Below are 13,884 nucleotides of genomic sequence, written 5' to 3'. Positions count from 1 at the left end.
ACTAAAGTGTTACAAAATAAAGACAGTCTGAATGAAAAACAAAGAAAATGCAGCATATGTACTTGTGCAGACAAGATTATAGTTATTATTCACTTGGTGATGTTAATTCCCATAGATTTCACATTCTCAGTATAGATATCTACAGTAATAAAACACGGTGATTTCAACTATAATCTTTACCCTACTAGAACTGAACCATGAATGAAGAAGGTGTGCTTGAATTCAACAGGTAAACTCAGTTCCTTTGTCCAGTCATTAGTATCACTTCATGACCTTTGTTTTCTGTGATAGCTGTGATCAATTTGACCAGTAAAATGTATTAGTAAGTGACTTTTTCAGTATGATTGCTGTATTACTGCAGTATCATCTCTAGCAGTATAAGCATTGTCTAATGTATAGAACAGTGAAAGTAACTCAAGATTTTCTGCTGTTTGTTTATGTTAAAACTGCCCCAAAACTAAATGAACTGTAAGTAGCCAACATACAATAACTTTATTGACATCCCTGTTTACATTGACAATACTTTTAAATGTCTACTAAGGTCTTGAATCAGGTCATAATAACCTCTGTTCACCAAAGAAAACAAGCTTAATTCTTGTAACCTTTCTTTTCAATCTAAATGTTTGAAACTGGGAAATCACTTTTTGCAAGTAAATTAATATATTTTTCATAAAATAGAATAAAAACTTAACACAACTTCAGGTGAAACCTCACTAAAGTTTTGCCTAAGGTGGTGACGACACTCTCATTAACAAACTCTAAACTAAAATAAATCACATAACCCTCCTCCTTTTTTAGAATTTCCAAATTCAAAAAGGCTTGAAGCTTTTATTTGTCATCAAGCTTAAATCCTTCTTATTTTTCATGTCACTCACAAAAAGTAGATTTTTATAAAGTTTCTACTCTTGTAGGCTGTGTTGTTAATATTCTTAGACATTTTATACTGTTTGTTAGAGAAATTGTGTCATGAAATATTGATGCTGTGTAATGCCCAAAGGTTTGTTGAGTATCTAGATTTGATGTGAAATCTGAAATTTTCATAAGATTTGAGTGCAAGTAAATAGTTGTATATAAAAACATGAGCCAGTCAGTTATACAATGAATGATTGAGTTAGTCAGTTAGTCTTTTATGGAATTGATTGTCAACTTTTGTTGAATTCGTGCCTTAGATGCAAGAAGAAACATAAACAGTAACTAATGTTATACATGCAAGTTAGACCATAATGTGCAGAACTTGTGCAATACAATCAAAGAAATAAATTACTTTCACTACATGGTGGTGTGAAATTTGTATTTTTTGCAAATAATCAAAATTAACACTGCCCAATGATAGAAACCATCACAACACTGATATTATATGTGTGATTATTCTGATAGAAATAAGATGGAATCTAGACTAAATTCAAGATGATGGCCTATTATAGATGTAAGATAAATCTGCCAGAGTTGATGAAACATTTGAAAGAAGATTTAAGAGAAAACCAGCAATAAAGAAACAGAAAATTAGAAGAATGAGAGAAAAACAAAGGAAGCTTCAAAGTGCTTCTCAATTCTTGAAATTAAAGCATTAGCAAGTGTTGACAAAAAGAGCCCCATATAGACCTTAGTTTCACTTTGAAGTAAATGGGTCATATGACAATTTTGCATTCTCTGATAAAGTTTATATCCAAAAAGTTGAAATGTATGATGCACAGCTCACCACACACTGAACTCTTTTTTTTTTCCAGTATTATGTTTTCCATACCAACTAATATGTTGTATGTTGAATTCCACTGCATAGCATAGTCAGTTAGTCTTTTATGGTATTGATTGTCAACTTTTGTTGAATTCGTGCCTTAGATGCAAGAAGAAACATAAACAGTAACTAATGTTATACATGCAAGTTAGACCATAATGTGCAGAACTTGTGCAATACAATCAAAGAAATAAATTACTTTCACTACATGGTGGTGAGAAATTTGCTTTATTTTTGCCAAATAATCAAAATTAACACTGCCCAATGATAGAAACCATCACAACACTGATATTGGATGTGTGATTATTTTGATAGAAATAAGATAGAATCTAGACTAAATTCAAGATGATGGCATGCTCTAGATGTAAGAGTAAACTTCATCAGAAGGCCTGATAAACTTTCCATTTTCTGTCATTTTCATCCACAACATTTAAGTTATGCTTTCTTGCATGCATTATGCATTAAATTTATAAATTCTGTTCTACTTGGAAACAGTTTATGCAGACTGACAAACAAACTCACTTAACCATACTTTATTTGACCATCTCGTTATGAGCATCTTTTTCTGTACATATTGTGGTTTAACTGAGGTGCATTCAAAATTTTATTCAACTACTTTATGGTCATTGCACATGAATAAATACAGTATAAAACATGACTGATAATGCATATTTTAGTAGTTTTAAGTTCTTAAGTTTCTAACTTACAGAGCAACATTCTAATAAAAATCTTGAACTTTTAGGCATCTTCTCTACCTTATTCACCACTCTTCGAAGAAGTACAAAATTCAACATAAATTACTCATTATGATTTTGTCAAGCCAATGTGTAATCTAGACACTTTAGACAAAGGCCTTTGTAACATTTAGTGATAGCGAGAAAACCCACTTGTAGAGAAAATATGTGTAAAACGGTTGGTTTGGGTTGAGAGAATTTTTTATGCTCTATAAAAATTTTCTCAAGCCAAACCAACTGTTTTTATATATCTATTTGTAACATTTGACCAAGAAATTCACAAGAAAAGATCCAGATATAAGGATTATTCATTATAAAGATTTCAATTAATATATATTATTTGTTGATGTGATAGATACTAATGAATGGAATGTATCATCAAAACACTGTAATTTACCTGATTGCCTTGACAAAGTTGGATCCATTGTTCATAGTGATCTTGGTTATCTTATTTTGAACACAATATTTGATAAGAACTGCTTATATTTCCATGGCAATCTAATTATAGGTGTGATGACCAGTGATGGCAAGCACGGCATATATCCTTTTCAGGCTTTCTGAGTCAATTTATTACACAGTCACGTCCAGGTAGAATCTGTAAAAGTAAACAATAGATGGTAGACTAGTGAAAGCAGTATGGTACACAAACTGTTCACTTCAGATGCTAGGCTGAAGCCTATTTTAAATTTCATTTCAATATTAGGTGTTTTAAATTTCAGGAACAACAATGATTTTTATTATCTGTAAAGTGAAAAATGTTAATTTAATACAACTTGTTTGTTGCAGTAGCTCCGACAGTCAGCTGTGGTCACAAGCCATTCTTCTGTGCTGTGCTTCTTTTTTACTTAATCATTTTTCTGGACAAAGTTATTGTTAATTATGTGTTTGGCTGTAATTTCTTATTGTCACTGTAAATATACTTATGGAGCAAACACAACTTACACTTCATTTTCACTTCCAAAAAAACTCAAGATAGAGTTTTATGTAAGGCTAGAGAAGATTGCTGCCACAATCACTCACTGATAAAATGTTCAGTAACAGAAATATTGTTTTTATTGGGTTTTTTTCTCAGATTCCATTTTTACAATATTAGCTAATATACACAGCAGTGCTCATAACAGTAACTTCACCATGTAACATGTTTGATTGCTTTTCTTAGCAAAATGTGATGTAATTATATACAACATATTGTACAATTATACATTTATTATATTAAGAAATATATATATATATATATATATATTTTATTAATAATATACATGTCTGGAAACTTAACTCAATATCCAGTATGAAATATAAACTAGCTGGTTCATATAAGTATCTTGTATTATTAGTTGAAACGTATTAATCAAGAAGAGTTTCTACTTGAATTATGCAGCTCAGGAATACAAGAAAATATTTAACTATACTTCTAAACTACATTTTTGCATAAAAAAGTAGTAAACCTTTTAAATTAATATTAAATATAACAATAATATAAATAAATACAAAGCACACTTGATATATATATATATATAAATATATATATATTATGTAATATTTTGTCATGAATATCCAGCAATCTCTCACTACAGACTGAATCAGTTGAATATGCTAAGTAGTGTAAGCAAGTCTAAGTATGTCTGAAGCAATAAATGTAATATATTATATAAAATTATATAATTATACAGTTGTAGAAAATATAATTATATACAATATACAAATGATTATAAGTATATTTTCTGTTTAAACTGTTGTGAATAGTGCTTTGCATAGATAAAAAATGGTGTGACACTAACTGCAGTTGCTATGAATTTTCAAATATAGCATCAGTCCTCTAGTTGCTCATAGAAACAGTTGTGTACTTCATAGTTTGTCACAGTTTGGTGCTGTTTAAAACCATTTCAGAAGTAATCCTAGTTCTATACTCACCTTAAGAATGTGAAATTCTTGAAGTCAGTAGAAAAAGGCATGTGTAAAAATCATAAAATTTTAATTAATTGAATAGTGAGGAATAAATAACATTAGAATTTGAAAATCAGGCAGAACCTTAAGAATTATATTTGATTACCTTAAATGGTGCTTTTGAAGTTGTTCATTTTTTTAGACAGTTTGTAACTTTGCTTACCTACTTTTGTGAATTATGTTGTATTAGAAAAACATTTGCTGTCAGAAAATATAAAATGAGACACAGATTTTACTGTGATTCTGATTTTAAGTTATGATATAAAAAATATATGTATTTGTTTTAAAATTCTAAATGTTAGTTTGACATTGCATAACCTCTAAAACCACCTAAATAAATATCAGTCTTTTTTTGGTGAAACTATATTTTATTTATGTTTCTGCCTCAACTCTGTAAGGACTCAGTAGAACTGAATGGCCTTGTAACCACCAATTAGAAATATTTATTATAATAAAACTTGATTGTTCTGTATTCTGCAAATGCATGCACATCTTACTATCTGAAAGTGTATGCATGCAAACTTAATTTCAGTGAATGTAAATATACATCAGTAAATATTTTGTACAACAACATATTAAAAGCTTATCAAGGTTTTTAAGGTTTAATATTAGGTCATAACATTATAAGTTTATTTATTGATAGTATTAAGTATGGTTAAGTTTAGCCCAAACTAAACTTAAGCAAAAACAGTAAACAAGTTAAAATGTTAATTCATCACTATTAAACCTAGACCATACTTAACTTTATTATAAAGGCTTAACTAATGTTAGGTCTAGTACACATAGATTTATAGATTTGTGTCTGCATTTATAAATTTTTTGTATTGTATTATTCTTCAAATTCTATATTTAAAGAAGTGCTGTTACAATAAAAATACTAATGTGACTGCACATGTTTTGTGGGTCTCTGGTGGTATACAATAAAACTAAGTTTCATTGCAGTGTACTTGATTAACTTCAATAAAAATATGGAGAATATGGTACTTTTCTAATTGTCTTTAATTAATTTACCTATTTAGCTTGACACAGTCTGAATCACATCCAAATTTATTTTCAGGTGACAACACCTGATTTGTTATGTATAAGAATTTTTTTTATTTTGTTAGTAATTTTAGGTGTTAGTAATATTGTTATATAGATTTTCATGAAATCTAGGTATCTTTCTTCGGTCTATTTTGTGGCTAACTGAAAATGAGTGGATGTCCAACATTGATTCTGAAGCTGGAAGCTCTTTCTGTGCTATTATATCGGTATGTAATGGATAACTCAAGCTTTCTATCTTATTTTACTTAATACTTGTAATATGATGTTTAACCAGAGAGTCCATTAAATATTTTTTTCAACTGACTCTGTATGGTAGCCATTATATGTAACTATCAAGAAAGAAAATTATAATATTCATTAACTGTTATATGTAGTGTTGTGTACTAAAGGAGCAAAAAAGTGTATACTTTATTCCAAGAATCATTGTAGAAATCGTGTTTATCATTTACCATCTCCATTCATAAGATATATTTATTTGTGATTGTGTTAGTGTAATACCAAGCTGTAAATAGGTCTACTGTAGGTTGACCACACTAATTAATGTTTAAAAATATTTAAAAATGATAAATGTTTAGAGACATCTTATTACTCTGTAGTTTGTGTGTTATAGTCCAAACAGGTTTGGATTATCTGGTTTTCATTGCTATAAACTTATGATTCCTAAAATGTATTAATAATAATAAAAACCTGCCAAAGAAAGTCATATTTCAGGATTTTTATTAGAGAAGTTTCAAACAGTTTAGTTAGAGGTTTTCTTGTCTATGGAATGGATATAATTTCTTGTGTTCCTAATACTTTTGTTTAGGAAGTATGTCTCAGCCTTGTTACATTGAAAATGTTATTTTTTGTATTACTGAATAATTATGTAACTTTAACAAAAGTGTAGTTGTAGTAAAACTACATGTAAGGATATTTGAAAGTTTGATAGTGATGTTGCAGCTGTTGGCAGTACAAATTTAAAATGGTCAATATTATACTCAGTTACTCGTAGACATAGGTTTGTGGCATTTATAGTTTGTTAATTAGAGGAATTTGTTAATTATGTAATATGATTAGTATCATCATGATTTCATTTTACCATGTTATAGCATTGGAATAAATAAACTTTGAATTGGCTGTGTGTATTAATTCTCCTACAATATTTAGTTGTGTTTATTTCTATAGTTATAATCCAAATTAATGAGGAGAATAAGGTGTGTCCCACCAATACATGAAATTAGGCATGCTCAGCAAGTTTAGGTGTTTATCATCATAATAAATATATATAGCATACATATTATAAAAAATAAAACATTTTTATTATAGATGTACATGCCAACAACTACATAATTATGTCAGAAAAACCAATAAAACACTGAAATTTCACCATTTAATCACAAATATAAATAGTATCATTTTAAAGGGAAAATGTCTGTGGCCATTGCACCCAAAGCCATTGTAGATGTTCTGTCTATCAGCCATAAGCAAAATAACAGATGCAAAACTACAGGTTCATTAAGGGGTTAGGATCTGGATGCTATATACCACTACCACTCACTGTATTTAACTGGTTGTGGGTATGATAGTTAACCCTGGAAATAAAATCTTATATCATCAACCATTCTTAACTTCTATGACGAAATATAATCCAATCTCAACCCATTCTTTTATAGCTCTAAAAGTATGTGCTGTTTTGATCTCACTGCTATAATAATATATATTATAATATTAGATGCACTTCTGCAGGGCCTTTGAGAGCATTTATTTTCAAGATTAAATAAAACCAAAATTTTGAGTAACAATTTTTTTTATTGTCTGCTTTTGAAGTTCATGTCTCATACTGTGTTGTAGCTTACAGAGTGCACAAGTCTTCTCGTGATTAATGATATGCATACATTTTACTGGTGTCACAACAGTACAAATTGTAACATTAAGCATACTTTATGTGATTTCATTTTAGTGTCTACGGACTGACTGGCTAATAGATAGAAAACAAACTGTGGTGTGAATGGTTAAACATTTGACCCCTCTAGATGGCTTTTGACCCTTTTTTGAGGAAACAACCTATAAACCCACCTCTATAATTCTGATACTCCTACAGTCTGATCTTTCAAGTAAACTTGGGGGAACTGAACTGGACCTGTATTCTGACATAGATATATTGAAAGTTTTGTTATAAATAATGGTAGTTTAAGATGTTATATACTAATCTCCTCTAAAATAATAATATTTCAAGTTTGAAATTGTCACATTCAAATTGTTTGTGAAAGATTTATTTTCTAAGTTGAAAAATTCATTATAAAATTATTTTAAAGCATTTACTAATTTCAAAGCTATTGTAGCCATTAGATAAAAGTATATTTTCATAGCTCTACATTATATGTGAAAAAATTACTTTTTATTAAAGACTGTTAAATATTTTTTAATTTGTGAGATGATTGTACTTTTTAACAGCAAATATGACACCACATTGTATGGGGTTGGCATTCCTTAGATTGGAAATTTGGAGATGATTTGTTTGCTTATTCACACAGAGTAGCTTGAATCTCTTCTGCAACTATCTGTGAGGATAACATACCACTAACCATGAGCTAACTTCCACCTGAAAATCACATTTAATGTGAACTGCCCCAGTGACACATTCATCATATTACAATAGCCCTTCATCAACAGAATAGAAACACATCTCTTTATGGAGTATCTTCACCCAAAACAATTGCAGTCAAAATACTTTGTTTTTTCCTTGGCATTGTCTTTAGTGGAGATGATTTTTAAAGTAATTATTTAAGTATATATGAGTCACAATAATTAAAGAAACTAAAATTTTAATTAGTTTCTTTCATTACTGAAAGAAAAGAAAAAATATATTACTCCCCCTGCTTAACTATTACAAATTCTCTAGTGACAGCAACTATCATCCTGTAATAATGACAAACAATGTTACTTACATGGGACATGTGGCTAATGGAGGTTTGTTGTCTGAGGAGGACATGAGAGTCATTGTTCAACATGTTGGCTCCCTCATACATAGTGGAGTTGTTCCATTCTATCCTTCTTCACAATTTGAGCATGATTTGGAGAACAAGAATTTTAATCAACTGACCATTTCCATCGTGAAAGTTTGCCCTGGGTAGTGCTTTATGTGTGTGAGAAAACTCCCAATCTTCTAATCTTTTTCTTTACAAGCTTTCAGAGGTATGTTCTTTTCTTTCTTTGCCTGGTATTAGGTTTTATGCTGACTAATTTTTTTAATAGTACTTTTATACTAACATACTTCATCTTCCTCTCCTGTTTGGCTCTTTTGTCCTTGTTTAAAATATCCTTCTGTTTTTATTCTCCTGTGATTCATAATTTTTCAAATCTCCTTTTACCTGATTGGAGAAACTTACCCTTTAAATGATATTTTAGTTTTTTGTACCCACTTTTCAAGACTTTCTTTCTTACCATTCTCCTACACTACATCTTATCCCATAAAATATTTCTGAAACACTTCATTGTGCTGTTTTCTTGTAAGGTTTGGTCTCTCCATTTTACCACTTTAATCATAATACTATTACTGCTTTGTCCCTCTACTTGTTCCTTTGTTGAGTTGAGATGCTCTTCTAACATATGTTTGCCTGTTTTGCTCTTATCTCTGTGATCTTTATCATGTTTCTATTTTTTTCACCTGGATGTCTTTGAGAGTGTCCCTGATTTTCTTGGAGATCTGTAACAAGGCATCCCAGCATCAGCCTTTATTTTCTTGTTTGCTTTCTTTTCTTTCTTGACCTTGCCTATTTTGTTTTTTTTTTCCTAAGCCCATTCTCATTTCAGCTTTTTCCTGACCTCCTTCTTCCCACCTCCCAGTGTCAGGGATGTCTTTTTTCTTTCTCTTCAGAAAATATCTTTTTGGGTTACCTCTCTGTCTCACTATGCCAGCCTTTGGTCTTCATTGTTGGTCAACAGTTGTAGTCTTCAGGCCCTCACCCAGGACCTTACTTTCCAGTTTCTTTCTTTTGTCTCCCCATTTCCTGATTTCTCTACTTCTTGCTTTGACCCTATTTATCTTTAGGATGCAATCTTGGATCTTTTGCCTAAAAATGTCATTGGGAGGGTATTTGCCTCCAATCTAGAATAATACTCTCATTTCTTTGTGATCCCCAAGAAGACAAGACAGAAGGATGGCATCTGATTATTGACCTGTCATTTTTCAACCAATTTTTAGTTGTCCCATGGTTCTTGATATAAAGTTTCTTTTCTTTACAGTGGTCCTTTTCACCTGGTCTGTGAATGATTAAGGTTGACATGGTGGATGCTTTTTTAATATATTCTAATTGCTCCATTATTCAGACATTTTCTATATTCCATTCATTGAAATAGTCTTTCAGTTTCTACTTTTCCCTTTGACATTGCATCCACACCTTACATCTTCAGTTGGTTCATGAGACATTCACCTGTCATGTTTAAAGATAAGACTTAGATTTTATTATTATATGGATAATTGTCAACACTTTACCTCTTCTTAGGAGGATTTTTTTTTCTTTCACACTTAGATTCTTGTACAGGAGGTTGTTTGGCTAGGCTGTATAATTAAGCATTTCTGGTCTTTTTCTCACACCAACTAGTTGGTAAATCTAGGTATGTTAATCAACTCGTAGTTCAGTTGGGCTTAGCTTTCACCACTTTTCCTGTGAGAAATGGAGCCTCTTGTTACCAAGATTTGTGCTTCTCATTTACACCCTGAACATGGGGACTCTGATGAACCATTCATTCCTTTAGATCAGTGAGATCAGTGGAACCTCTCTTGAGATCTGTTGTTCTCAGTTGTGAGCCTTAGTTCTCAATGCTTTGCCTTTTTTATTTGACCACATGAATGCCATTGTGGACACTCCTTTGCTGTTTCTCAACTGGATTTCCATCTTTTTACTAATGTTTCACTGTCAGGCTAAGGCATATATGAACCACCACATATCTTTGGGGTTGTGGGTTCTGGAGGAGCATTCATTGTACATCATTGTACTCAATTTTTCAAAGTTCATCAGATGTGTTCCTGTTTTATCCCTCTTCTCATAGAATGATTGGTCTTAATGTATAGCTGTTTTTTATATTAACTGTCAGAAGAGAGAGCTTTTTCAGGATGCTTTTCACCTTGAAAATATATCTGCTATTTTGAACTCATTCCCATTTAATACATCTATTAGCTTGTCATACGCCTAGGGTTCTGAACCTGAAAGTAGATTGCCTTTCTTGGTCAGATCTGCTTCTACTCATCTATATCTCAGTTAAGCATGCCCCTCATTGATGCCCTTTACACTTATCACAACACTAAATTTACATTCTTCTGGTTCTTCAACTCTGGTAATCAATGTTTTCTGCCAGGAATAGTCTCACCTATGACTGTATACTTATCCCCTCTTGTCCTTCTCTTGATAAACAACACTCCTTTCTAGGTCCATATGTGATATCACTTTAATCTGCACAGCATGCATTTTAATCATGTGATTTCAAAAGTATGAATATGGAAGGTTACTGAAATTATCATGAACATATTTTTTTCATTTGTCAGTGCCATGCAATTTTTGATATCTTTGTTTATGCTACATGGCATACCCAAGCTAAGTATCAGGAAATAGATACTAAGACAATAACTTTAGCTAATTTGATTTATTGGTCAGTCCACGCAATGTAATTTTGCTGCCAATGTGGATAATGGGTAGAAAGAATTGAGGTAATAGTGAAATTAAACACATGCAAACTCCAATTTTTAACTTGCATTATTCTTAATATGCCCATGATTAATACCAATGTTAGATCTTTGACTTCTAATGCTTTACAAGCTTTAGGAATTTAAATCATAACTTTTATCAGTAAAATACTTATTTTTTTTTATTATTATAGGGCATGCATCAGCAATGAGGCTCTGAAGACTGTCATTTTTAGCTTAGATACACCAGTTTCAACATAAATTGAGCATCTTTTGTTTTTTAAGTAGTTTTTATAGAAAAACACCTACATATAATTAAAAGTATTTTTAATGATTAAAAGTACAACATGACAAAAAATGTATACATGTAAATAGGATATACGCTATTAAATTTGATACATGACGTAGTTTAGTAATACGCAGTTACATTTAATTCTAGAGAAGAAGAATGTTACTAATAGCAGGGCCAAAGTTTCTTGGAAAAACTTACTATTGGTCCTTTGTTAATGCCTTAAAGTCAAGGCCTGTTGTTAGGTTTTGTATACTTGCATCTGTTTACATCTGGATAAACAAAACTCTTAAATATTTGGCAATACTTTAATACAGATTTAACTGTAGTTTTTATATTCAGGGTTGGATCCAGTTCTGTTATGGTGCTACTTATCTCTGGACCCTATGTTATGCTATTGATGCACTGAAAACTGTAAAGCAGAAAATATGGTAAGTTGAGAGTTGAAAAATAAAACTTAAAGTGTATCTCTTGATGACAAGAAACCCACTTGAAGTAAAAATGTATCTAAGAACAGCTGGTATGCATATTAACACTTTTACTAATAAAGCAGAGAACAATATTTTGACCTTCCTAGATCATCTTCAGGTTAACAAAGAGTTTGCAACTGACTGTTGCTGGACACATATCTCAGGGATGAGAGTATAAGTGGGTACAGGATTGTAGTGAGTATTGTAGTTAGATGTTAGGTTATTAATTAGTATAGGTATAAAGGTATTCAATTTATATTGGTTACATATTGGTTTTAATTGTTGTATAAGTCTTGCTTCTTTGATTTTTCATTTATTTATATTTGTTTCTCTACTTAGTATCTGGTTGTTTTCTATGGTTATGTTTATATGTTTATTTGATTTGAAGTGTTCAAAAAAATGTGTGAAGGTGTTTTTTGAATCTGGTTTTCATTTTTCTACTTGTTTCTCCAATGTAGAAGTCATGGCAGTTATTGTACTGTATTTTATAAATAATGTTTGTTGTTTTTGTCAGTATAGTTTTTTATATAGTATGAACTTTAGTTTTGTCCCTGGTTTTTGAATAAATTTGGTGTTTACTGGAATGTTGTTTTGTTACAAGTTTTTTTCCAAATGTTGGTTATATTTTTCAGCCCCCCTACAATCCTCTACCCATTTATACTTTCATTCCTAAAATGTGTCCAGCAACAGTCAGTTGTGAACTCTTTGTTAACTTGAAGGAAGACCAAGGAAGAACAAAATGTTCTCTGCTTTATCAGTAAAAGTGTTAATACCAATACCAGCTGTTCTGAGATACATTAGAATATATCTATTACCTGCTTTTAAACTTGTTTTCTAATTAATATGAATTGATAATATACTTGTCAGGTGTTTGTGGTTTTTGGAGATTTTTTTATACTGGCTAAACAAACATCACAGTGTCAGACCTGGATAATGTATATTAATATATATGTTCTTATTTTTTTCTTGTTTATTCACCTTTTTTAACATACACATTAAATTAGCATGTACAGGATGTACACATGCATGGAGTTTTCACTTATCGTTTTACTAGATTGATATTTACTTGTCTTCCATTCCGCAAAAGCACATCTAAAACTGAAAGAAGAAGAAGAAAAAAAAAGAGGTTACTCTGAATGCAGGACAAACTACCATTATCCTTAAAGTATTTTCTTGGAATGAATCATTAATGTATATTTAAAAGTTTGTATGTTTCTAACACTGAACGGAAGTACACGTTTAATTTTAATCACATTGCTGGAAAATGGTATTTTGTCTTAAGTTAGAACTGTATTTCTATTGTGTTTAAAGTTTGTTTTGATTTTTTCTTATTTTGCTATTGAAATTTAACAATTACACTTTGATTATGTAACTAGGACTCCAGTCATCTATCATTGTGTAGCATGGGGAATTCCAATGATGTTAACCATTTGTGGATTGACTGTTCTGTATGCTCCAGACTTTAAGTAAGTTTACCTGTTGTGTACTTCACCAGTTATATAAATACATTATTAGTTTATTGAAAGGAAAAGCATTGTGTGACTGGCCTTCTTTGAGACTTAATTCTTTCTGTCTGTTGATCAATACATGACAGTAATTTTGATTTAAGGTCTTTCAGACCACTGAAACAGTTGTATTTCTTCAGTCCTGCATGCAAAATTAAGGTTATAGTTCATAAAGAAATGTTAAGGGCATAGCAGATGGTATGATGCATAACAATTTTTGAAATTATTTTTAAAGCATGTTATGACTGTACTGACTTCAGTGAGGATATTAAATGATTAATTCTCATGAAGCATCCATGAAAATCCATGTATTTGGAGAGTCTGTAGAAAAGCAAAGGAAGAAGAGTGTTGAAAATGGCTGTGGAGTAATGTGACAAGGAACATGAGCATGTGGTACATGCCTGTGCTTGTTTACCCACATGATAATGACATCAGCAGTTGAAGGCTGTTGATGATGACAACATTAGTATGTATTAAAATATTTTTGATTGTAAAATGAAA

General features: G+C 30.9%; 1 protein-coding gene across 3 annotated transcripts in view; it reads left to right on the top strand.

The window, feature by feature from the left end:
* The window catches only part of LOC143226179 (G-protein coupled receptor 143-like), a 68,713-nt gene that overhangs the window by 14,602 nt on the left and 40,227 nt on the right, over positions 1-13,884 (top strand). For 2 of the 3 annotated variants that reach the window (XM_076456796.1, XM_076456786.1), the window contains exons 3-5: positions 5,569-5,663; positions 11,751-11,839; positions 13,255-13,344. In XM_076456796.1, the coding sequence (XP_076312911.1) occupies positions 5,569-5,663; positions 11,751-11,839; positions 13,255-13,344 (274 nt within the window). Of the gene's footprint in view, positions 1-5,551; positions 5,664-11,750; positions 11,840-13,254; positions 13,345-13,884 lie in introns of all 3 variants that reach the window. The other variant, XM_076456806.1, reaches the window with a different exon arrangement.

Source organism: Tachypleus tridentatus, chromosome 1, assembly GCF_004210375.1.
Source record: "Tachypleus tridentatus isolate NWPU-2018 chromosome 1, ASM421037v1, whole genome shotgun sequence".
Taxonomy (NCBI): domain Eukaryota; kingdom Metazoa; phylum Arthropoda; class Merostomata; order Xiphosura; family Limulidae; genus Tachypleus; species Tachypleus tridentatus.
Note: the sequence above shows the minus strand (reverse complement) of the source record. Positions and strands in the feature narration are given on the sequence as shown.